This window comes from Arvicanthis niloticus, chromosome 4 (genome assembly GCF_011762505.2).
Source record: "Arvicanthis niloticus isolate mArvNil1 chromosome 4, mArvNil1.pat.X, whole genome shotgun sequence".
Classification (NCBI taxonomy): domain Eukaryota; kingdom Metazoa; phylum Chordata; class Mammalia; order Rodentia; family Muridae; genus Arvicanthis; species Arvicanthis niloticus.
The window spans coordinates 111,743,829-111,769,630 of NC_047661.1; the positions used below are offsets into that span (position 1 = coordinate 111,743,829).

At 40.7% G+C, this 25,802-nt stretch overlaps 1 protein-coding gene across 1 annotated transcript in view; it reads left to right on the forward strand.

Moving 5' to 3' along the window:
* Positions 1-25,802, forward strand: part of Cenpe (centromere protein E) — a 79,574-nt gene that overhangs the window by 38,994 nt on the left and 14,778 nt on the right. Inside the window, exons 5-25 of the mRNA XM_076933466.1 lie at positions 789-945; positions 1,193-1,347; positions 3,277-3,591; positions 3,711-3,983; positions 4,097-4,252; positions 5,549-5,749; positions 7,191-7,349; positions 8,805-9,095; positions 9,215-9,370; positions 10,357-10,635; positions 13,064-13,222; positions 13,391-13,675; positions 13,997-14,281; positions 14,717-14,875; positions 15,043-15,324; positions 16,180-16,338; positions 17,216-17,476; positions 20,122-20,226; positions 21,113-21,331; positions 23,999-24,193; positions 24,769-24,972. Coding sequence (XP_076789581.1) covers positions 789-945; positions 1,193-1,347; positions 3,277-3,591; positions 3,711-3,983; positions 4,097-4,252; positions 5,549-5,749; positions 7,191-7,349; positions 8,805-9,095; positions 9,215-9,370; positions 10,357-10,635; positions 13,064-13,222; positions 13,391-13,675; positions 13,997-14,281; positions 14,717-14,875; positions 15,043-15,324; positions 16,180-16,338; positions 17,216-17,476; positions 20,122-20,226; positions 21,113-21,331; positions 23,999-24,193; positions 24,769-24,972 — 4,455 coding nt within the window. The remainder of the gene's footprint in view (positions 1-788; positions 946-1,192; positions 1,348-3,276; positions 3,592-3,710; positions 3,984-4,096; positions 4,253-5,548; positions 5,750-7,190; positions 7,350-8,804; positions 9,096-9,214; positions 9,371-10,356; positions 10,636-13,063; positions 13,223-13,390; positions 13,676-13,996; positions 14,282-14,716; positions 14,876-15,042; positions 15,325-16,179; positions 16,339-17,215; positions 17,477-20,121; positions 20,227-21,112; positions 21,332-23,998; positions 24,194-24,768; positions 24,973-25,802) is intronic.

A 25,802-nucleotide genomic window follows, 5' to 3' on the forward strand; every position in this document is an offset into this window, starting at 1 on the left:
GGTATATATACTGTATGTGTATACTGTATATAGTACAGTACTATAATATATACTGTATATGTATACTGTATATAGTTCAGTGCTATAGTATATATACTGTATATGTATACTGTATATAGTTCAGTGCTATGGTATATATACTGTATGTGTATACTGTATATAGTACAGTACTATAATATATACTGTATATGTATACTGTATATAGTTCAGTGCTATAGTATATATACTGTATATGTATACTGTATATAGTTCAGTGCTATAGTATGTATACTGTATATGTATACTGTATATAGTTCAGTACTATAGTATATATACTGTATATGATACTGTATATAGCACAGTGCTATAGTATATACTGTATATGTATACTGTATATACTTCAGTACTATTAGTATATATACTGTATATGATACTGTATATAGCACAGTGCTATAGTATATATACTGCATATGATACTGTATATAATATATACTGTATGTGTATACTGTATATAGTTCAGTGCTATAATATATACTGTACATGTACACTAAACATAGTACAGTACTATAGAATATGTACAGTATGTGCATACTGTATATAGTACAGTACTATAGTGTATACACTATACACGCATACTGTATATAGTTCAGTACTATAGTATGTATACTATATATGATACTGTATATAGTTCAGTGCTATGGTATATATACTGTATATGTATACTGTATATAGTTCAGTGCTATAGTATTTTAGTACTGCAGTACTATAGATCAGTACAATGTTGCCAACTTTCAATGTTTTTCCAATAGAATGAACTTTCAGATTCTTGTAAGCAAATGGAAAATGACATTCAGATGTATCAGCGCCAACTGGAGGCAAAAAAGAAAATGCAGACTGATCTGGATAAGGAATTACAGTCAGCTTTTCAAGAAATATCAAAACTCAACGCCCTGGTAGATGGCAAAGGTATTACACAAATTCAGATGTCCGCACATGGACCAAACATGTATGCAAAGGAATTGAGAGCATTCCCAAAATGCATGGCTGCTAAGCTCTCAGTTTGTTGTCAGTTTAAATGTCTCTGGTGTCAGTGTTCACAAAGAGTTCTGTGAGCACCATGAAAGGGATTAAAAATAGTTTCAAATACAGTAGACATGACTTGAGAAAAGTGGTTTAAAATCTATTAAAAATTAGGTCACTTTTGTCAACATAGGTTTATTGTCTAATTTGGAATTGGAGAAAAGGATTACTGATCTCCAAAAAGAACTAAATAAAGAAGTTGAAGAAAAAGAAATGTGGCAGAAAGAAGTTACCTTGCTGTCGGAGTTGAAATCTTTACCGTCTGAGGTGGAAGCGCTGAGGAAAGAGGTGAGCAGATGGAGGCATTGTAGCAGGTGACTGAGCCTGAGCATGTGATGGGGAGGGTTGCATCCATACTCTCAGTGCTCTTAGGGAGCACGAGAAAAGCAGTGTTCTCAGTATAGTCAACAAAGGGCTTCCTAACACAGTCCGTGCAGCAGCTGCGTCTGGTCTTCAGATATATTTACATAGCTTTAGCTTAGTCTCTCCCCCACTTGCTGGTACTAGTCATATCACTGTGTTGAAGAAAAAAGAATTTAGAAGATAAGAAGGTGTCTGGAGATACCTTCATGCCCATAATCTCAGCATTGGAGAGACTGAAATAGCTTTACATAGCATCACTATGACAAAAAAAAAAAAAAACTCTAATGCAAATAAGCAGATGTCTGTAGCATGCTTAGCTGTACATGGCAGGTATTTTATATGCCCTCCCTAGGCTCAGGAAACACCAGCAAGGAAGGGATGGAAACATTGTAAGTTTGCAGTGGAACATTACAACTAACAACTCCTGTTAACTCCAGTTCCAAGGACAGTGAAGCCTTTTCCTGGCTCTCCATGGACCTGCATGTGCACAATGCATAGACATACATGCAGGCAAAACACCCAAACACATAATAAAAATAAATAAATCTCAAAAAGTAGCCAGTTGACAGTTAATAATGACAGTTTTTAGAGACACTGCAAGTTTTCCAGGTCAGTAAATGAGCCTGCAAACTCATGTTTGCCTGTCAACTTACTTCTCTCTCTACCTTTTTGAAAGAAAGTGCCAAGAATTTGAGTGCTTACTATGTAACAAACTTCTTGCAAAAGAATTTGCATACATTATTTCATTGATCCTGTAAGCCAGTGGCTCTGGAGACTTTTCAGGAGTTAACCAATCCTTTCAGAAGAATCACATATGACAATCTGCATGTCACATTTACATTACAATTCATAACAGTAACAAAATTACAGTAATGAAGTAGCAGAAAAAATAATTTTATGGTTGAAAGAGTCTCCACACATGAGCTGTATTACAGGGTCACAGAATTAGGAAAGGTTGTGAACCACTGCTGTGAATGTTTAGCAACTAAAGTACATGAGAAGAACAGTGGATTTTATTCTCAATTCCCAAAACACAGTGGTCAAGCCGGTCACTGAGCAGTACGGCCCTGCCTCCTAAGCCGGCAGCCACACTCGGCTGTTGCCCTTCTTTTTGTGGACTTTTTAGCTCTCTCATCTTTCCCTTTCACAGTGAAAAAACTACCCATAAATCTATTGTGGATTATTTAATTATTTAAATGATGTTTCTTAAATAATTTTTAAAAGCATAATTTATCCACAGACTAAATTTTTAGAGATTTGAATTGCAGTCAGTAACCATTTTGGGGGGGAGTAAGTCAGATGTTGAGAAAAACCATAAAGTGCCTGCCACATGGTCATATAGAAAAAATCCCAGAACTCAAGAGGCAGAGACAGGCAGACTTTTGTGGTTTCAAGGTCAGTCTGGTCTACAGAGTAATGTTCCCGGACACCCAAGGCTACACAGAGAATTTCCGTCTCAAACACAGAACGAACTTTGAAAGTATAGCTAAGGAAATAGTTACCTGGTAATTAATCTCAGTCAGCTGTTTACTGATGTTTTCTCCGTGTATTCATTCTTTAACTGGAACCTGGACATGGAAAAGGCAATAAAGATTAGCGGGTTTAAACCTGCTAAGTAAAGAGGTCATGACAAGAGCATTGTCGTCCTCTGTAGACAGCTGAATGGCCACATGCATGCCCGGTGCTCGCAGTGCCAGTGTGCACGATGCTCTGACTTCCATTCTGAGCTGCAAATTTAAAAATGACCACCATTCCTCAATCAGATTTTCACTTAATTTAAAATTTTTCTGAAACTTGCTTCAGAGTATCTTATCATATTTGTTAACAGCCCTAAATTTTACTTCTCTTCCCTAGCTGCATGAGAAATCTGAAGAGCTCTGTATAATAGCAACAGAAAGAGAAAAATTGTTTTCTGAAATAGCTCATAAAGACAGTAGAATTCAAGGCTTACTTGAGGAAATTGGAAACACTAAAGATGACCTTGCTGCTTCCCAACTGAGTCAGAGAAACAGTGATGAAGAATGCCAAGCACTGAAAAGCCTTCACGTAGAGCTCGAGCATAGACATGAGGGGGTCCTGGAGGAGAGGGACAAGATGAAGCAGGAGATAGGGACTCTCTCCAAAGAGGCAGAAAGCCTGGCTTTAAGTTTGGATTCCATGAAGGCCGAGGTTGGTACAAGCTTTTGACAAGAGGAATGGGTTTTTGTTCTCTTGAGTTGTGTCTGCATGTGTGTGTCTGTCTGTGATACAGCATTTGGCTTTTACCCTATCACACTTTTTCTTGAAAGCTTTCTCACAAGACTCAAGAACTTGAGCAGAAGACAGTCGAATGTCAAGAAAGGTTAAATAAAATGGAGGAGCTGAGAGAAGAGCTAAAAAGCAGAGACTCCAGCCTGCAGTCTGTAGAGAAGGAGAAAGCTCTGCTCACTGAGAAGCTGCAGCAAACCTTGGAGGAAGTAAAAGCCTTAACCCAAGAAAAGAAAGAACTAAAGCAGCTCCAGGAGAGCCTGAGAACTGAGAGGGACCAACTCAAAAGTGACCTTCAGGACACTGTGAACATGGTAAGGTTCAGTTGGTGAGAACTGCAGGAAGTCTCATTATGTATGATCAAGTAGTAACTAAAATTAGTGTGCTTCACATTCTAATGAGATGGTTTTCTTTGTCTCTTACAAAGAACATAGACTCTCAAGAACAGTTACTAAATGCTCTTGAATCTTTGAAACAACACCAAGAAACAATTAACGCACTGAGAACGAGAGCTGCTGAGGAAGTGTCTAATAATTTACATACAAAGGGCCAAGAAGGAGCTAGAGATGACATTCTGCAAAAGGTAAAGAACAGCCTGTGAGCTTCCCATATGCTTCTACAAGCTTGCTTTCCTTTAACAGCAGACATAGTGGTGGACAGTGCCCTGTAAGATGAGGGAAAGTCCCCAGCTTGCCTCTGACCAGTGTTTCTTCACAGCAACAGACACCTAAGTAGTACACTACCCAAATGAAGGATGGAAGTAGGGGAGTAGAAAATGCAAGAAATTAGGATAGCAGAATATTTCCAGGAAAAAGTGTGGTTGATATAAAAGCCTGAGGTAACAGCAAGCTTTAAAAGTATTTGTAAACCCTCTCAGTGGATAGGAACACAGAATTTGAGATGAGAAGACACGGGAGAGTTGAATAGGGACAAGATCATGAAGTGTCTCTCAAAACCACTAGAAGTCTGGACCTTTTACAGATGCCTACTTTAAATAACAGATTCTTCTTCAAGACGGTGCCACGCCACGCCACGCCACTCTGTTGACTTGTCTGCCCAAGGAATGACTTTACCAAAGCTCATGAGTCACTTGGGCTGCTTTCTGACACGTGTCACTTCAGTCACTTTCTTGCTGCTTTCACAAAACATGTAACAAAGCAGTTTAAGGAAAGATCTGTTATTTTACCTCACAGTGTAAAAGGTATAACCCACGGTGTTGGGGGAGTTATGGTAACACAAGTGTGAGGTCTCATCACATTCCTAGTCAGGAAGCAGGCGGGAGCCCTGCGGCTTGGCTCTGCTCGACTTGGCTCAGTTCAGCTGCCTCTCCTTTTAACCGGTCCAGGACCAGTTCACTGACTAGCCCACATTCTCTGCTTTAGAACAAAGTATTTTTTTTTCCTTATTCCGTCAGCACTCAGGGATGTAAATGATGTCTTCAATATCCCTTTTGTAGCACAAAATACTGTCATAAAACTTGGAAAATATTTATAAGGAAGATGCATAGGCAAGGAAGGTATATGTCTGGATTATCTAATCAGTTTAAATAAATGGATGCACACAGAGTCAGTTTAACCTCTCATACATGAAAATTGCAATGTGAACTGCCACCTAGGCAGTTCTTGCCAGACCACTTGAGCCCAAAGCTAGCTGCATGCTCTCTGCATGATTTTACATACATGAACTTACTTCTCTCAAATTTAAGTTACATCATTACCAAGAGAGATAATAATAATGCCCTCCTCCTATGGCTGCAGAAGAGAGTCAGTGTGTTGATATGAGACTAGTACGTGGTACAGAATATAAGTGATGGGTACTTTACTAATATTAAACTAGTTGTTAACTACTTAAGAAATTTTTCAATGCATTCCTGTTTCAGATGAATGGCATAGATGAACAGAATCTGCTGGCTGAAAGCATCCACACATTGGTTGTTGATGGTAAGGACAACGGAGTAACTGAGGAACAAAGGAAAATAGACTCTCTGATGCAGGAGAATAGAGGACTCCAACAGACACTGGAAAGTATTAGAGCAGAAAAGGAACAATTGAAGATGGACCTCAAGGAAAGTATCGAAATGGTAAGATCTAGCTCTCTACAGTTGACCATATCTTTTTATCTTGTTTATTTTAGATTTTAGTAACTTTATTTGGGTATAATCTGTATACAGTGATTAAGTCATGGAAGTATATGGTTATATGACTTATGACAAATGTCTCTGCCTAAGTTAGAGTTACTAAGTGTTATGTGTTAACCTGGTAATAATTTGCCACATTGATTTCCAGATCAGTTCTACCATTTTATATTCCCATAAGCAAATAGAACACTGGCAGCTCCCCTCACCTAACACTTTGTATGTATTGACACTTTCAATGTTAGCCGCTCTTTGGATAATGTTCCTATTTTACTGTACCTTTCCCTAGTAACAAAAGAGGTTGAACATGTTTCGTAAGGTAAATAGCCATTGAACATCCTTAATGAGTTATTCTCTTAATGTTGTATTATAGTTGATGGGTATTATACATATTTTGTTAAATATGTTCCTGAATGTTTCTCTTTTACTATTGCTTTTAATTTTGTTTTAAATCACTGATGTTTGCCGGTATTCCCATACCTGGCTGTCTTAGTCAGGGTTTCTATTCTTCTACAAACATCATGACCAAGAAGGCAAGTTGGGGAGAAAAGGGTTCATTGCTATTCATCACCAAAGGAAGTCAGGACTGGAACTCAAGCAGGTCAGGAAGCAGGAGCTGATGTAGAGGCCATGGAGGGATGTTACTCGTTTGCTTCCTCTGCCTTTCTCAGCTTGCTTTCTTATAGAACCCAAGACTACCAGCCCAAGGATGGCGCTACCCACAAGGAGCCTTTCCCCTTTGATCACTAATTGAGAAAATGCTTTACAGCTGGATCTCATGGAGGCATTTCCTCAACTGAAGCTCCTTTCTCTGTGATAACTCCAGCTTGTGTCAAGTTGACACACAAAACCAGCCAGTACACTGGCTCAGTTTTTATATCTGTTGCAAGGCTCTATAATCTGTATGGATTGAAATTAATAATTTTGAAAATTCATTGTGGATACAGTGGCACCTAACACTTGCTATTTTAGTTTTCTATATTTAGAATTATCTGGTTTATCAACAAACTGAATGAAAATTAGCAATCAAACACAAGGTATATTCCTTCTGTGACTTGGTATGTTTTGTTGACCTTCATATACAAGTGTTGCCATATGATCTTAGTAATGAGTTAACCCACATCTGCCAGACAAGAATGGGAACCATCTTGAGCTCACTGGTCATTGGCCAGTGCTTGAGTCCAGTCATAAAAGCATTAGAAAAACAATGTGACTTTAGTCCTCTGGCCACTGAAAGCAGACTGACATCTCTTTACAGTTGTTGTCTTTTGCTATATAGTTGCACTTCAGTTTCTTTATTTTTCGTTAAAAGTAATTTCTTAGTATTCCTGATTTTCTAAAGGTAAGCTAATATTATAAATTCTAATTTTTTAAAAAAATCTTTTAGAGTATTGAAAACCAGGAAGAGTTACGAATTCTTAGAGATGAACTTAAGAGGCATCAAGAGATAGCTGCACAGGAGAAGGATCATCCCACAGAGAAGAGTGAAGAACTTTCCAGGGCGCATGAGAGATTGGCAGAAATAGAAGAACAGTTAAAGGAAAAGGTGAACTTCCCATGCTGTCTTCCTGAATGTTTGTTCTAATTGTACATTTTGCTCATAAATTTTGATTCTTCTAATCTTAAATATCTCCAACTTGGAGAATGCTAACAGTTTGATATATGTTATGGGAAGCGAGGCATGGTGACTCAGTTTGAAGGCTGAGGCAGTATAAGTAAGTATGATACCAGCCTGAGCTTCCTACTGTGTTCTAAGCCAGCCTGAGCTATAGTCTGAGACTCTGTCTTTAAATAAATGATAGGTGTATATTACTTATTTATTTATATCATGGAGGATTGTGATTATTTGGAATCTGTGTTTGTATACTTAACTAGTCTCTTGGCTTTTTAGTTTAATTTTTTCATTTCACCTTGCTCCATTGATAAAACTGTAAGTTTCCAAGGTAATACCAGAATTACCATCAAGTGGCTTACAAGACAGAAATGCATTCTGCTATTGTTCCCTCTTGTTTTTTCATTGTGTGTCTGCTCTTTGAGACAGGGTCTCACTGTGTAGCTCTGGCTGTCCTGGAACTTACTACCCAGACCAAGCTGGCCCCCAACTCCCAGAATCTAGGTTTAAAAGTTGAAGTGTCAGTGGCATTCCTTTTGATGGCTTAAGGAAGAGTCCCTGTTGAGTAATTATTTTAAAAATCAGCTGCTAGTCATGCCAACTATCTAAGCTGCAGCAGCTCTGCCTAGCCCAGCCGCCATGCTCTGTGGCCAGAGGCCACATGCGTGCCGCAGCTAGAAACGGCCAGCCAGAAACACCAGCCCTGCCACCCATGAGACACCAGCATGGGAGATGGCTCTGCCAATCTTTCACGATGTCTCTACAAGGCTGGGCATTTCCCAGACCATCCCTCCATTCATGAGGGTCCAGTAAGAAAATGAGACTCTAATGCTTAAAGATTAATCAAAGGCTTTATAAGTTTGGTAATGCTCAATAACAATATTCCCATACAATTAGAGTTGTTTCCCAATTAGCTAACCTAAATATAAGTTGTTACCCACGACTGCTCTCCATACCTACGTGGCTGCCATCACTCCTACATCTCTGCTCTCTCTAGCTCCTCCTCTTCCTTTTCCTCTTCTTCTCCTTACTCCTCCCACCTTAGCTCCCCCTACAAGTCCCTGTTTTGTTTTGGTTATTTTGCTTTGACTGGTATCTCCGAGCTGCCCTGGAAGGCTACCACTCCACTGTAATCCAGAAGAATCTAGCCTCGATACTTAACCTAATTATATCTGTAAAAGTCCCACTTCCAAACAGGTTCACATTCTGAGTTTCTAGATAGTCTTGAATTGTTTAACCCACCATAAGCATTCTGTCTAAGGGCTAGTTTTACTTCTAATGCTGCTTATCCATTTCCATTGAGGTAGACAATGCTCTGTTGATGGTACTACATAAAAATCTGGCCAAATATTAGCAACATAATAATTATAAAAAATTGTACCTCCTAAGAACCAGAAACTCCAAGAGACAGAGCAGCAACTTCTTAGTACAGAAGAGGCTGTGAATAAGATGCAGGCAAAGGTGATTGAAGTGGAGAACTTACAGAATGAATTCAGGAACCAAGGACTGGCTTTGGAGCGTGTGGAAGCAGAGAGACTGGAGTTAGCTCAGAAACTTCATGAAAATTATGAGGAGATGAAATCTATAACCAAAGAAAGAAATGATCTAAAGGAATTGCAGGAGTCATTTGAAATAGAGAAAAAGCAACTTAAAGAATATGCAAGAGAAATCGAAGCCGAGGTGAGTAATGGCAGCCATTTCTTTATCTTGTGTTTCTTTAGTAACCTATTCAGCTGGAAAGAGGGAGGCAGTATTGGGTGAGCACTATAAAATTCTTTAAATTTCACTTACTGACCAAGGGTCTACAAGCAAAAGAAGAGCTAAACATTGCCCGAGCAAATCTAAAAGAATACCAAGAAATCGTCAAAGAACTAAGAAGAAGCGTTTCTGAAAAAGAAGCTCAAGCAGCAAGCACCCAGGATACAGCAAAAATTGACCCTGAATTACAAGGACAGGTATGTCATGTCTTCATGTCTCCTTGCCATTTCTGTCTCCTTCCTCCTTGGAAGGAAAATAGATGCATAGTTACAGTTTATCCACTGGGTAAGAGTTTGGTGGCTGTCTACTGTGGCAGACACAGTGTGAGCTGATGCAACCTACACTCTCAGAACTTGCGGGTAAAGCAAAAGAATTGTGAGTTCAAGACCAGGCTGGACTCCACAGAAAGTTTGAGGCTCTCCTGAGCTATGGAAGACCCTGTCTCAAAAAAAGAAAACTGTAACAGAGGAACAAAGATCCATCTTGGTTTGTAGTAGAAGGAAAAGGTGTAAGTGAGCAGTCAGGCAAATGAGGCGCCATGAGGAGCTGTAAATGCTGTAGGAAAAATGGCATTGGCATAGCTGGGCAAGTCCAGTTTTAAAAACTACTTTCTGCCAGCATTGAAACTTGTATAATAAAATGGTTCTTTTTCTCAGTGTGTATGCATGTTTAAAAATTTCCTTGAATCTAATGTAGTACCTGTAGAAATATGAAATTTACATGGTTTGGCTAACAACCAGGAGGAATGGGGAATCTATGTGCACACAGAAAACTTGGAAGGTAGCATTTGGATTCAGCAAAAGGTGGGGACTAGAATACATATATGTAGTATATAAAATACGCTATATGTACTGCATAAATTCACAAAGACCTATGACAACTTTTACTTGCTTGTAATTTGGGAACCAGTTAGAAATGAAGGCTGTAACTGACTGAGTTAATAGTATGATGATGTGTAAAGATTGGTTCACTCTGGGTCTAAGCTGACAAGAAAGTATGGCATACTTATAGTAGATGTTATGCAGAATCAAAAGGGATTGAGTGAGCACATAAGAGAGGCTTGTGATCCAAGGAGACTGTAAGGTTCAAGGTCGCTGTCATTGCTGATAAAGTCTTCCTGACCCTTTCCATCTAGAAGATATAATCTCTTGATAATAACCTTGTGCTTTATGACTGTTACAAGATCCCAGAGCAAGAGCTGCTTCCTGATGTAAAAGAAGCCAGGGACGGTGCAGAAACAGTGAGTGAGCTGGAGCCAGTGGAAGAACATTCCAGAACAGTGCATTCAGTAACAGTGGATGGCGTAGACATAGAAAACCTTAGGCTGACCAAGATACTTGAAGAAAGTCAGAAGGAGATCAGCTGTCTCACTAAAGAGAGAGAAGACCTGAGAAGGACACAGGAAGCACTTCAGGTTGAGTGTGCCCAGCTGAAAGAAGATGCAAGAAGAACTTTGGCTAATGTGAGTTTTTCGTTTACTTTTCAGATACAGTGTCACGTGGCCAAACTTGGTCTTGAACTCATAATTCTTCTGCCTCCCCTCTCTCAGTCCTAGGATACAGGTCATGTGTACCACTTCCTACTTAAACTAGTGGGGTTTTGGTTTTTTTTTCCAGAATTGAGTTGTGTCACATTTAAACACATGCTTGTGTCACACTTAAAATCTTACTGCTCACTTTCTGCAAATGTTTCTTAACCAAAGAGTGACTAGAAATAGAATAATTAAAAATGCAACTGAATATAAAGAAACAAACATCAGAATATCTTTCTTCTTGAGTATTCAAAATTAACTTAGAAGAGTCAGTGCTTTAATCACAGAAAAAGTAAATCAGAAAAAATGATCACCTTCCCATCCCACCCCACCCCACCCCACCCCGCCCCACCACCTGCCATGCCTGGCATAAGGAACTGTAATCTGAGTCCTGAGACGGGGCTATCAGACTGGAGCTGAGACAGCACTGTATTAAGGGCAGCGCCCGAGACAAATAAGTAAGAGCCTGTGTTAAATTGTCAGACCCTTTTCTCTGTAAAGTATTACTGTCATCATTATGGCTTCTGATAGAACCCTGGAAATCAGTCCTACTCTGACTCTGTCTTCCCTTCACTCACTCTCTAATGCAGTTTCCAAACTTTGTGGGGGGTTGTGTACACGTACATGTATGTGTGTGACCTGTATTAAAACCCTCCCATTTTTCTATTCATATTACCAGTACCCTAGTGCACCATTATTTCTTTCTAGCTCCCCACATTCATTTTGTTGTGGATTTATTTTTATTTTGTGCATATGTGTATTTTGTGTGCCTGAGGCTCAAAGAAGTGATGAGCGTCCATGGAATTGCTGGGAATGGAGCCCAGGTCCTTTTAAACAAGTTCTCTTAGCCATTGCGCCAGCTCTCCAGCCCTGATACATTCATTCTTACACATGTCTAAAAAAGTTCCCATTCTGGGGATAAAGTGTTTTCTTTTTTAATTTGTTTACTATGTACTGTGGCTCTTTAAAAACTAGAATCCACTGCATGGCCCGTGAGTCCCAGGAGCATAGAGCCTGCTGGTGGTCACCTTGCTGTAGCTCATCCTTCCTGAGACACTCTTCTCTGATCCTTTGTGCTTCTCAGTTTTTAATGCTCTGATCATCTGCCTACCTGCAGCACTTACATACAGAACTTTGTAGAATGTTTTTATTCTTCAGCTCTGTTTTCTGTCCCCGAGAAAGCCCTTCCTAATGACCCATGATAGTAAGTATACCTGGCATCATTGTCCTGAATAGCCTATCTCCTCAGTTTGGTGAGATTTAGCACAGTATCTGTCTTTTTCCCTAAAAATGTGATTCTAGTAGAAATCATAGATGCAGGGAACAAAAAGACTGTTTTATCTCCAGCCTTTATCTAGTGAAATACTTGACAATAAAGTGAACCCTGAGTTAAAACATATTAACTGGGGCTGGAGAGATGGCTCAGGAGTTAAGAGCACTTGCTGTTCTTGCAGAGGTCCCAAGTTCAATTCCCAGCACACATGATGGCTCACAACCATCTGTACTCCAGTGCCAGGGGCTTTGACATGCTCTTCTGGCAGGCACAGTTATGGTACACAGACAGAATACAAGGACATAGGAGTTTAAAACATAAAAAAAAAAAGTGTGTGTGTGTGTGTGTGTGTGTAAACATAAAAAAAGTATTAACTGGGGAATGGAAGAGTGTGGAAGGATTACCCTGTAATGAGCCATTGGATTCTGTCTATTATATTTAGTTATCAAATGTATTGTCCTGAGATTCCCATAAAATGCAAGAAGGTCTACACAAACAAAAACAGCCCCACAATGTGGTAGGGAGGGACAGTGAGTCTACTAAAGTAACGAATCAGTGAAGTTGAACAACCGAGGAACACTGCAAAGGTAGAGAGAAGAAGAAATGCTCAAGTTAGTAAAAGAGCAAATATTCAGGATGCAGCCAGGATCGTGCTGGTTTAGTAAAGCTGTTTGTAGATTCTCCTCCGAGACCTATGACTTCACCAGCCCTGAGTAGTTGCTTAGCTGTCTAGTCCCAGGTATTATTTCCGTTTTGTTGAGCAGGTCTTAAGTCTAATGAGAGCTGTTGGTTACCACCAAGGCATGCATACCACTGCTGCGCCCCTGGGGTTATCATGCTATACTGGCCAATCGAGAAAGATGAATTACTGTGCCTGCAGCAGGTTCCCCAGGCAGAACATGAGCAGTCACAGCATCTCAGAGAAGTCACAGATAAAAAAGTTTCCTCTTTGCACTGTATTTCTCAAGGCCTTTTATGAGCAAATATTTCCCTTATGACTAAATCATTTTTAAAAAAAAAAAAAGTTAATTATAATATGATGGTTATATTTCTGTAACCATCTCATAATTTTCTCTAATACTAAAGCATCTGCAAACTGAAGAGGAACTTAACCTTGCTCGCTGTTGCCTGAAAGAACAAGAGAACAAACTTGACTCCCTAAAAATGAGCTTCTCCCAGAAGGAAGCTGAGCTATCAAGTCTGCGGGGACAACTAGAGTCAACCACAGCTGAACTTTCAAGAAAGGTAAATTGAAGGTGAAAAGCAGTGGGAGGAAACTAGAAGGAGATTGCTAACTTGAAGACTGTTTACATACTGAATTATGTTGCAACCTATTTTGTGTTTTTCCTTAAAATGAGAGAGAGAATATACCTGTATATGTTGTTCTGATAACTTATTTATCATTGGTTAAAGGTTCAGGAACTCTATGAGAAACAGGAACAACTTAAAATAAAAGAAACTAGTGAGGCTCAAGGGAAGATGGATGAACTAGACGGAGTCAGGGCACTTCTCCTTGCCAAGGACTCAGCACTGGAGAATGTAGAAAGTGACAGGCTCCAGTTGAATAAACAACTTGAAGAAAGTCAAGAGGAAATAAAAGTCCTAATTAAGGAAAGAGAAGAGCTGAGAAGAATACAAGAGGCTCTTCGTGTGGAGAGTGAGAAGCAGAGAGAAAGCATTGAGGAAATCAGCACTAAGGTGAGGCTGCTGCTGCTGCTGCTGCTGTTGCTGCTGCTGCTGCTGCTGCTGCTGCTGCTGCTGCTGCTGCTGCTGCTGTTGCTGCTGCTGCTGCTGCTGCTGTTGCTGCTGCTGCTGCTGTGGGGAACAGTGCAGACGAGATGACTGTGCTGCACCTATTAGGTTTCTGAAATGATAAAGAAAAAGGAGCTAAAAACTATTCATATGCATCTGAATGACTACATAAAAGCTTTTGCCTTGATTTAGGGACATTTCTTTCTCTTAAAAACAGACAAAACCCACTTCTGTGTACCTCTGACCTAACTTGTTATATCTTCTTAGCTCCAAGAACTTCAGAACAAAGAGTCTGAATGGCTTGCACTGAAGATTAATGAGACTCAAGGAAACAGATGTGAAATGGACCGCTTGAACGAGCAGTTGGAGGCCCAGAAGTCAAGTCTGGAAAAGGTGGAAATGCAGAATGTAAACTTGACTCAGAGACTTCATGAAGCCCTTGAAGAAATGAGATCTGTAGCAAAAGAAAGAGATGAGCTTTGGAGTGTGGAGGAGCGCCTCACAGCAGAGAGAGACCAACTGAAGAGGAGCCTCGAGGAAACAGTAACCAAAGTGAGTGCCATCTCTGGCAAGGTGCAACCTTAATGTCCTAAAGACCACTGGGCTTCAGGGTGGGCAGGAGTATAGCATTGGTCCTGAAGACTTTAGACGTAGCTCTTTACGTTGTGCACATTGACACACTTGTGCAAAGATAGCTAGCTGTAGGTTGTTTGCTGCCCATTAGTAGGAGACTGGTAACATAAGCACAGCATGTTTGCATCATGGATCAAGGAACCGTAGATAACAAATAGACTGGACACTGCATAGCAATGACCTGTCCTGGGGAAAGACAGGCTGGCAATGGTTTATTAAGATTGTGTGGTCATATCTAAAACAACTCAAAAGAGTGAAGCCTGGGAAGCCATGAAGAGGGAGGACGAGAGAACTTTTCCTTCCTTCTGTTTGACATGTATTTCTTTCAATGTCTTTCTTTCTCTAATTATTAAGGGTCTGGAAAAAGAGGAAGAGCTAAGAGTTGTGCATCTGCATCTGCAAGAGCACCAGGAAACTATCGACAAGCTCAGAAAGATGGTGTCTGACTACACAGATGAAATGTCACATATTCAAGGGGACTTGAAGCACACAAATGCTACCTTAGAAGCACAGGTATTTTTTAACCTGAATAATTGGGGGACAAACCAGATCTTCTCTATGATGAAACAGGCTGTGAACATGTCTAAATTCGAAGGCACAGATTTGCTGATTTTAAGACTGTTGTTTGCATTTTTGTTCATATGTCTAACACTCTTAACTTATTATATGATTATCTTAAGAGCCAAGAACTCCAGGAAAAAGAACATCAACTTTCTCAAGTAAAAGCTGATCTCAGAGAAACTATGGATCAAATGGAGCAATTGAAGAAGCAGCTCGAAGCCCAGAATTCGACTCTGGAAAGCATAGAAATGGAAAAGTTAAAATTAACTCAACAACTTAATGAAAACCTTAAAGAAATAGCACTTGTCACTAAGGAAAACGATGGCCTAAAAATTATGGATGAAGCCCTCAGAGAAGAGCAAGACCAACTAAGGAAAAGTCTTCAACAAACTGAAGCAAGTGTAAGTTCTTGTTCTACCCTAGCAGGTCTCTAAGGACCAAGGAATAGTGAGTCTCATGGTGGCAAAGGAATAATAGTCGTTTGGATAGGCAGTTTGGTATTAACCTTTTTGAATTCAGCACTTATATTTATGAGTTTTAGCCTAGATACATCTTGATTCGGTTGTTAAATATGTATGCATATGAGTGTATACATAAACATATACACAAATAGACCCTAAAGTTGTTTGGTTATAATAGTTGGTGTTAAAAATAGGAAGCAGCCTAAATGTATCTTAGGAAGAAACTGGTAAGTACAAGCAAAATGCCAAAATGTTGTACAAGTTTTTTAAAAACATTGCTCTCAGTGTCCTGTTCTGCAACTCGGAAAAACATTAAGAGGGAAGCAGTTTGGTAAGCAAATTATGTGCGGTGTGTTGGCTTCTTAAAGTAGGAGTATGGGAAACGGGAAGAATAAGGATCACTACGGTGTAAAAGCAGGACCCATGATGGGCTTCATCAGGGACAGCAGTTGCTGCACAAGCCTGGTGATGTGAGCTTGGTCTCAGTAACCTGCCTGTGGAAAGGAAGGAGAGCAAATGGACCACAGGCCTGTCCACTGGCTTCACGGGACGCTCCCACACACGTCGTGGTGGCGGTGGCGGTGGCGGTGGTGGTAACTTGAGGTAAATTTTTTAGAAGTAAAAGCTGACTGATAGTACCACTCAGCAGAGCATCTGCTTGCTTGTACAGTGGTCCTCAGTTCAATCCCCAGGTCCACAAGAAAAAAAGTAAAAACACGATTATTTTTACTAAGAAAATATATCACTTATTTTCTAAAATGCTACTTAATGTTAAGATAATGTCCCTTTTTTAAGGATCTGGAAAAGCAAGAGAAACTAAGAATTGCTGCCATGAATCTGAAGGAGCACCAGGACACCATTGACAGACTCCTGGGAGCTGTGTCTAAGAAGACAGAGGAAGTATCAAATATGAAAACGGAGTTAGAGAACACAAACATTAAATTACAAGAAAAGGTATTGATTGGGCATCTCATTTGTTCATGCCTTAAAGCCTTTGAGGATATAAAGGTTCAGCCACACTGGGAAACAGTTTGATGGTATTCACTGTAAGCCTGGTATTTCTGTTCCTTGGGTGTATACAGAAAAGGACAAAGAAAATTCTTCTAAACAGTCTGCAAGAATATTCATAGCAGCTTCATTTGCAATGGTGGGAAAATGAAAATGGAATGAACTGAGCTCTGCATTAAGATTAGTGTACTTTATGTATGTCATACCTCAAGAGAGAACTGGGCACCGTTAGCAGAACATTATACAGATGATCACTGTCTCAGTCAGTGTAGAAACTTCTCTCTCCCAGCCCTTGTACACAGTGGGAGTAAAGGCAAGCAGGACCACTCCCAGCAAAAAGTATTCCTTATCTTTCTTTTAAAATAGTCCTTGGCCTGGCCTGGAGAGATGGCTCAGTAGCTAAGAGGCACTGCCCTTGCAGAAGACCTGAGCTCAGTGTTCAGTATCCATGTCAGGTGCCTCAAAACCTGGCCCTCCAGCTCCAGACGCTCCTCATAGTGAGCGCCTCACCCACACACAGTGGAAAATGAATTAAGCTTTCTGAGCTGGAGAGATAGCTCAACCATCCTCTTTAGAGGGTGCTGGTTTGATTCTCACAACCTATGTGGCAGCTCACAGCTGTCTTGCCTCCATTTCCAGAAGACTTCCCGTGGGCACTTGTATCCATGTACTAACATGTACTAACCTGGATCCATAGACTAACATGTAGGCTAAAATCCTTTAACTGTAATGTAAAACAATAATAAAAAATTAAGTCTAAAAAATCAAACATCAAGGTTTCTTTTAAAAGAGTCTGAAACCTAGCGTGATTTCATGTCTTCAGGTTCAAGAACTTAAGGCAAGTGAGCTTCAGCTTCATAAGTTAAAAGCAGATGCTGGGGAAACCAAGAAGCAGCTCAAGGAGCAGGGCTTAACTCTGAGTAAGATAGAGATGGAGAATTTAAGTCTGGCTCAGAAGATTCACGAAAACCTTGAAGAAATGAAATCTGTAGTAAAAGAAAGAGATGATCTAAAGAGAATTGGAGAGATACTGAGAATGGAGAGAGACCAGCTCAAGGATAACCTAAGGGAAACCATGTTTAAGGTGAGTGTGCTTCTTCTATTTAGAGACACCACTCTTGAAGATTCAGGATCCATAGGTGTTTCTCTCTCTCCCTCTCTCTTTCTCTTTCTCTCTCCATCTCTCCTCTCTTTTTCCTCTTTCTTCTTTCTCTCTCCCTCCCTCCCTCTACCTCACTCTCTCCTTCCCTCCCTCCCTCCCTCCCTCTCCCTCACTCTCTCCCTCCCTGCTTTCTCTCTCCCTTCCTGTGTGTCTGTCTGTCTGTGTATCTGGCACCTGCAATGGCTAGAATCAGAAGTTGGATCTCTTGGAGCTGAACACACAGTTAGTGCTCTCCACTGCTGAGCCAGCATCTTTCCAGCTTAGCAGTGTCTCTTTGTGCACTGGATACATTTGGTTCGGCAGTACCACTTCCAAGAGTTTACCTTACCACTTTGTTCTCTGACTGGGCGAGAATAGAACAATGTTGAGGGTAGAGTGATTTGTGGTGACCAAAATCTAAAAGCAAGCCAAGCATCCAATTCCAGGACATATGGGGTTTATCCATATGTTGGAATTCTAAGCCTACATTATTTATGCGGTATTGACCTTAAAAGATAATGATAAAGAAAACAAGTCCTGGAATTCATTGGGTGCAGCACTGAGGGAAAGGTAGGGCCCGAGCCTGGAATCTGGTCCTTTGGCCCTCTTAGACCCAGGCAGGCTTAGAGCTTCTTTCTAACTGAGCATGGAGTTTTCTTTGAGTGTGTTAAAAGTAATTACTCATTAAGAAGAGATAATAAAATACAAAAATATGTGCTAAGGATTTTGGTATTTGAAATGGTTGATTTTAGAAAGGTTTTGGGTTAGAGTAAAGCTCAAAAAACTTGAATTTGAGAGAATTTCAGATCGTGAATTTTCAACCAGTAAAGTCAAGACTGCAAACACTGTAAGATCTGAAACACTGATTGTGAGTATTTCAGATAAAGGTACTTGGTATATGTGTGTACGTGTGTGTATATGCATACATATATACATACAAGTAGTCATTACCCTTTCTTGAAGAAATTCTTTGTTCTGATCTATTTTATAATTATGTCAATCAAGATCTAAGAACTTCAGAAAGAAGAGCTTCAGCTTAAAGTGGAAGATGTTAGTAAAGTTTATTTTAAAAGTAGAGGAAATTAAGTATTTTTGAAGCCGTTTGAGGCCCAGAATTTGCATATGAAAAGTGTGGGTAAAGATAACTTATATTTGATTAAGAAAGTTCACAAAAACCTTGAAGCAATAAGAAAACAGTGAGCTAAACGGGATAAATGATAAAAAGAGTCTCTCAAAATGGAAAAAGGATGCAGAGAAACCGTAAGAAACTTAATAATAAGAATGAGTTCAGATCATCCTCTGCTTAGTGGCTGTAAGACATGGTTCTTTTTTTTGTTTTGTTTTGTTTTGTTTTGTTTTGTTTTGTTTTTTCAAGGCAGGGTTTCTCTGTGTAGCTCTGGCTGTCCTGGAACTCACTCTGTAGACCAGGCTAGCCTCTGCCTCCCAAGTGCTGGGATTAAAGGCGTGCGCCACCACCGCCTGGCAAGACATGGTTCTTAAGGGTAATGACCAGTGTGTTTTGTCTGGATTGTGGGTTGCTGGTCTCCCCTGTCGCCTACTTACCCCCCCCCAAATTTTTTTTTCTAGAAACTTCTGTTGATAGTAAAATGTTATGGGAAACGTTCAGTAATTATCTCACAAAAAGGAACCACAAAAGCCACAGTGTGTTTCAGAAAACTATTCATTCTTAAGAAAAGATTTATTAAATACACTGTTGTCCTTCTAAGTTTCTGAAACAAACAACAAAAAGAAACTAACATTATTTTAAGTGAAAGGGGGGTATTTCAAAGACTGCATTTGCCAAAGATTAAATGCCTCCATTTCCTCTATTAATAAACCTCTAGGAATGAACAGGCCTTTATTACTGAAGTTAGAAAGAAAATAGCAAAGTAAGTATTAAAAGTGAGGGTTTTCTTGACTTTATTTCACAATAATCTTTAGAAGTTTAATTCAGTCCTCTAAAAAGAAGCAGAAAATTATACAAATAGGTATGTAAAGTAAATCTATAGCTGTTTTTATTTTCATGTGTGGAGGTTGAAGGAGAAAGCATTGTGTGCAGTGTTGCCAGAAACGTTAGATGCTTCGGAGTCTAGTGCATGTAGGGCTGTCCAACCTTACACACAGACTTCATTTGTTTGTACCAAGCAGCTATTTTAGGTGCCACAGTGGCCAAGCTAAACAGTGGTCAAAATGGGGAGGGAGGTCTGTTCTGAGCTTTTTAGTAATGTAGAAAAATATAAATGAAATTTGAATTTTCCAGCCCAGGGTCCTGGGAAGACTATACAGGGCTTGGGTATTCTGTCAAGTTTAGTTGGTGACAATAATTCTAATGTAAACATTTGTGAGAATACGAACCAGAATAACGAGCAAGGCTTTCTCTAGAAATCACGTGCTTCTCCCATGTGTTCCTTCAGTGAGTTTAAGTCACTCACTATGTGACTTGACAGTAATATCACTCCCTTTTGTTACTGTTATTAGATCACAGTGAAATATTTAATTCCTTTACTGAAACATGATGTAAAGTATAAGCATGTTTGACTAGGCTTGCTATGTGAATGTGGTTATTGCTATGTATTTCTTTGAACCAGGCCCAGCAGAACCATGAAGAGACCATGAAATATGGAAAGGGGTTGCTCTGTGGTGGAGAGCAACACTGTACAGGAAGACTTCGAGAAAAGTGCTTCAGGATAGAAGTAAGAACCCTGGAGCCTCTGTGCCACTGTTGCTACTGCTCCAAAAGCATCCTGTGCGGCCCAAGGTGGAATTAAAGGGAGTAGTGAATAGACAGTAGCAAATGTTTCCCTAAGCATTTAGGTGTTTGTGTCGCCTAGCACAGCTACTTATGTGTATACATGGACGTGACACAGTGGCAGTTCATGGTTTCTTTTTTAAGGCCTGTGTGGGAAAGTGATACTGAGCAATTCTCTAAAAACACTGAAGGGTTCAGTTCACTTGGGGAAGACTGCTGTAGATAGGACAAACTGTGAGTACAAAGGTCCTGAGGCAGAATTTCAAGAGAGAAAGCCACTGAGAAGCAAAGTCAGAGATAGTGAAGGAGTAGGCTGGGGGCCATGAAAGGATTCAGGGCTTGCTCTGAGTGGGAGGGGGTCTGCTAGAGAGTTTAACCTTGGGAGGCACAATCTGACCTACATTTAGAAATCTCTAAGGATTGAGAGTTGGGTATGAGCCGAGAGCCCATTTGAAAGATGAATTTTAATCCCTGGACAGAGGTGGCAGAGCAACAGCGTCAGCAGGACCAGCAGATCACAGAAGTGTGGGGGATGGCTACCCCACAAGGGCAGGGGCAGGCACAGCAGAGTTACCGCAGACTGTCTGCTTTTTATAAACACAAGCCAGCTCAGGCATGGGGTATGGTCCATAGTAAATTTATTCAAGAGTAAAAGAAGTGTTGGTTTTTTTTTATTGTATTTGCCTCTGGTTAATTTTCACACTATTATACATTATTTCTACAATCTAAAAATCACTGTTTCCTTTATCTTTTAAACACAAAGGTCTTAATTTCTTTTTTCCAATATTACAATTCTAGCATTCATTATAATAAATTCTAATTTCCTTTAGAAACTCCTGAAAAGATACTCAGAAATGGCTAATGATTATGAGTGCTTGAATGGATTCTCTCTTGACATGGAGAGAGAAACTAAAAGCCAGAAGGAGCTGTCAAGTACTGTAAAAACAAAGCTCTCACCTCCACACACACAAACCAAAGAGATTGAAAAGCTTCTTGCTGCAAACCAGAGATGTTCCGTGGAATTCCACAGAGTCCTGAAGAAACTTAAGGTACCACCTTTTTTTAATATTAGCCTCATATTGGTGTAATTATAATTTCAGTTATACATTTCAATGTACTTTTAAGTCCTTTAGGAGCTAACATATACTATTCATATTAGCCACCAAATTAAAGATTGAATGGGTCTGAAGCTGGGATTCATTCAACGAAACCTGAGCTCTGCCTGTAAGCCTAGAGACCAGGTGAGGGTGCTCACATCTCACAGGTCTCAGAGTCTGGTGAGGCAGCCTTGTGAAGGGAGTAAGTGCAGTCATAGAGGTGTGGACAGCTTGTTATGTGGCAGATTTTTTTCTGGGGATACGTAACACGTCTATTCACCCTGCATAGGGATTCCATAACAGACCAAAATAACAATTGCACTGGCTCAGTAGGCCAGTGAGTTTATTGGGGTCACAGTGAACCAATGAATTTCGGGGGGTCATGGTTTATGAGAGGTTACTCAGGGCTGACTCAAAATAGCTGCATTGGCCAAAAGCTCATTCCAAAAGGGGTGATGTCTCGGGAAGCTGCACCCCTGCAGCCTCCTGCAACATGGAGATCTCCTCTCAGCAACCTGACTGGCCGGTCTCCTCCAGCAGTTACTTCCTGCTTCTAGAACCCTGCAGGTGCTCCTTGTGAACCTTATCATTTTCTAGGGTATGTAAAATAAGACTGTGGAAGCCAGACTCAGCGGTAAAGCTCGAGGTTCACTGTGGAGATGATACGGAGCCAGTGAACGTTCGTTCATTTAAGAAGTTGCAGGAACCAAGTTGGGTTACCATTTTAATCGACGCTACTGTAGAATAAACAAACACAAGTTTGAGAGGTTGTATACAGTGGCAAGGAGAAACCAATAAAGTGGTCCAGTGAGATACTGTATGATTGTACTGCCAAAGAATGTTCTCTAGGGTAGAGCGGATACACAGACGGAAAGAGATCCCAGCAGCTGGGAAGAGTAGGTCCAAATGGTAGACGACGGAGGGAAGAAAGAACTATGGTGAAGTCCCGAGACATGCTTGGCCAGCTTGCGGTGACTCCTCTTAGAGAGAGTGACAAGACAGGTGAAGAATGGGCAGGGGAGATCAGCTAAGATTGAGGTGCATTGAAACTGGAGTTCTCATCTTGTACCACTCAAGAAGAAAAACAAAGAAGGCCTCTAGCTGGACCTGGGGTTTGTCAGTAGCAAGGGCAGGCATGCAGGTGAGAGCATTAGGGTAAGAGGAAGCTCAAACGTGTCCAGGAGAGCCAGACACGGCCTCCAGGCTAAACAAGCCAAAGGAAGAGAAGAGCCAAGCACGAGGGCCGCTTTTGGAAACCCCTTGCAGTGAGGCTGGAGGCCTGGAAATGATTCAGCCAGTGGAGTGCTTACCATGCTAGCATCCGGACCTGAGTCTGGGATCCCAGCACTCTTGTTAAAAGCCAGCTTGACAGGACACACCTGTGATCCCAGAGCTGCAGAGAAGGTGATGGGATCTGGGGCCTCCTAACCACCAGCTGAATTGATGAACTCAGAGCACAGTGAGACATCCTGCCTCAAAAAAAAATAGGGTGGAAAGTGTCTGATGAAGAGGCCCAACATCAGCCTTGGTCATAACGCAGACACAAACAAGCACACAAATGACAGTATGGCCTGGAGTAGCCACACGTCAGCTGGAATATGGAATAAAGGCAGCCCTCACTTGGGTGATGAAAATGGACTCATCGGTGGGCATAGTCAAGGCACTTGGTGCTTTAGAGAAAAGGTCAAATCACAAAGTTAAGGGTTGGTTCCACAACTTGGAAAATTGTTCCCAAGGTTCTGATAATTCTCTCACGGATCCTGACAGTCAGATACCCAAATTTATGAGGACTGGGGAATGTTATATCGTTAAAATTATCATGACCTTCAAGCCAGACCTCTAAATAGGCTTGACAAGGGAATCCTGGAGCATATGACATTTGGGGGCCAATTAGACAAGAATGTTAGAGTATTTTGAAAGTCTAAAACTGGGCTGGAAATGTGGCTTGGCAACTAAGAGTATTTACTGTTTGTACAGAGAACCCAGGTCAGCTCCTAACACCCTGGTCAGGGCAGCCCACAGCGCCTGCAGCTGCGGGCTCCAGGTGCTCTCTCCTCAGCCCATGGGCACCTGAACTCCCACGACAACCATATAACTTTATATAAAATGAAATAGGATAGCATTTTTATAAATCTCAAATGTGTGGTGGAAGGATTGGCAGTTTAACCAGGATTTATATAATAAGGCTGCAGAGAAGGCTCTGTGGCTGAGGTTCCTGGCTGCTCCTCCAGGGGACTTGGGACTCACTCTCAGCCGATACTGCGACTCATGGGCAACTGGAGCTCCAGTTCTAGAAGATCCAATGCCCTCTTCCGGCCCCTGTGGACACCACACACATGTGTAATGCAGATATGCATGTAAGCAAAACACCCTCACACATAATTAAAAATCTGAGATAACAGGGAAAGGAGCTTACAGAAAGGACCATGTTTCATGTGAAAACCACCGAGTACAAGCTAGATCCAGTAGGAAGTCAGCTCTGGAAGCAGCCATCTGGGAGGGTTACTTTCCCAAGGTGCCTCCTTCTTTATCATCTGTCAGTAAGCAAGACCTCACATCTCAGACGCTGAACACCTCCTAACTGTAACGGCTCATTTTTGGTTTATCTTTTTCTTCAAGTACGTGTTAAGCTTCATTACAAGGATAAAGGAAGAGCAACATGAGTCCATCAATAAAATTGAAATGGCTTTTATTCAGGAAGTAGAAAAGCAGAATGAACTGCAAGTTAAACTCCAGAGCCTTTCACAGACTTATGATATTCCATCCAGAGATTTACAGATCAAACTGAGCCAGGAGATGGACCTCCATATTGAGGTATGCTTTATTTTTAATGCATTTAATAAGGTCTTAGGCCTTTCATAAATAGATAAACTTTGTATGTGTTTAAAGTAATTTTTATTCATCAGAAATCTTTAGTAACTTGCATAGTGACAGGTGGCCAAGAGATGGCTTGGACACGGTCAGACCTGCATAGAAGACAGATTTAACATCAGCCCGTGAGAATTCATACAGCTTTAGGTTTCCCAGTGCCGCCATGATGAAAGTCAGACTTCTTTCCCTGCATCAGCTCCACAAGGAGCTGTTGTTCTCCCATCAGTGCAAAGCGGGTGTGCATTGCCCAGCATGCCTGTCGGGCCTGCCCTGTGCACAGACAAGCGGTGCCAGAGCCTATGGGTGGATTCCCTCTGTCACTTAGAATATATTGCCATTGATCTCGTATGCAGGTAGTTGGAATCAAATTTTAAATTAGAATTTGTTCTCTTTAATATCTTAATAAGTAGAGTCCAGTAGGTATTTCTCTCCTTTACAATATTTTTTATAGTTTATATGTATTCTGGGTAAAATTTTTCCTAATGCTTATATAATTTGGTGCCTATTTTTCCACACAGGAAATTCTCAAAGACTTTGCAGAAAACGACTTCCTCACCATAAAAACTGAAGTCCAACAAGTACTAAGTAGTAGGAAAGAAATAACTGAGTTTTTGGGAAAATGGCTAAATACTCTTTGTGATACAGAACACCTTGAAAGTAGAATCCAGAAAGAAAACAAAAGCCTTGGGCTCGTGAATAACTTCTATCATAGCAAAATAACTGTGAGTGCCCTGCTTGCCATTGCACGCTTTGACTCTTTGCTTAGATCTTTCCACTTGTCCCTAGAGGGTTAGACCAGCTTTTATTTTCTGTAATTTGTATGGAAGTGCTCTCTGAAAAGTTTTTGGTTGTCTAAACTTTATTCTTTATTGTATCATGCTTCTTCAAGATAATTAAACCAGTTTGTACTTGGTAGGGCGGAAGACTATTTGCTGATGCCGAGTTCCCACTTGAGAGGCTTTGTGTCTGCTTGTTGTCAGCTCCCTGTTCTCCTCTCACTGCCTGTGAGGACTAAGCCATTGTCCCACTGGCCTCAGAGAAGCCGAGGCTTGAGTCTGTTCCAGGGTTCTAGGCAGCAGCTGTGATAGCACCATAAACGATCCCCTTCAGGGGACCTGTGGCATTCACCTCAGCAGCTTCCCTGTCACTCGATCTAATCCAAGACGGTACACCAAATGTGCCTACTGTTACTTTGCTTTTAGCATGTATGTGTCAGTATTTTTTTGGTTAGGTTTATGGAAAAATTAACACAGCAGTACAGAGAATTCTCGTATAATCCATCCCTACAGATAATCTTTTCCATTACCAAGATTCTGCATAAAAAAATACCACCCCTGACAGTCGGCAAATTCTAGCTCACACTTGGTGTTGAAGTTCCTGTCAGCTTCCTAAACAGTTATGACATAAACCCATCACACCCGTGTCAGCCAACCTTCAGCATAAACGAGAATAGTGATTTTGACTGTTATTATCTACACAAGACTATAGTTATAGATTAATTAGCAAAAATCAGTAAATTGGGGCAGGAGAGATGGCTCAGCTTAAGAGTACT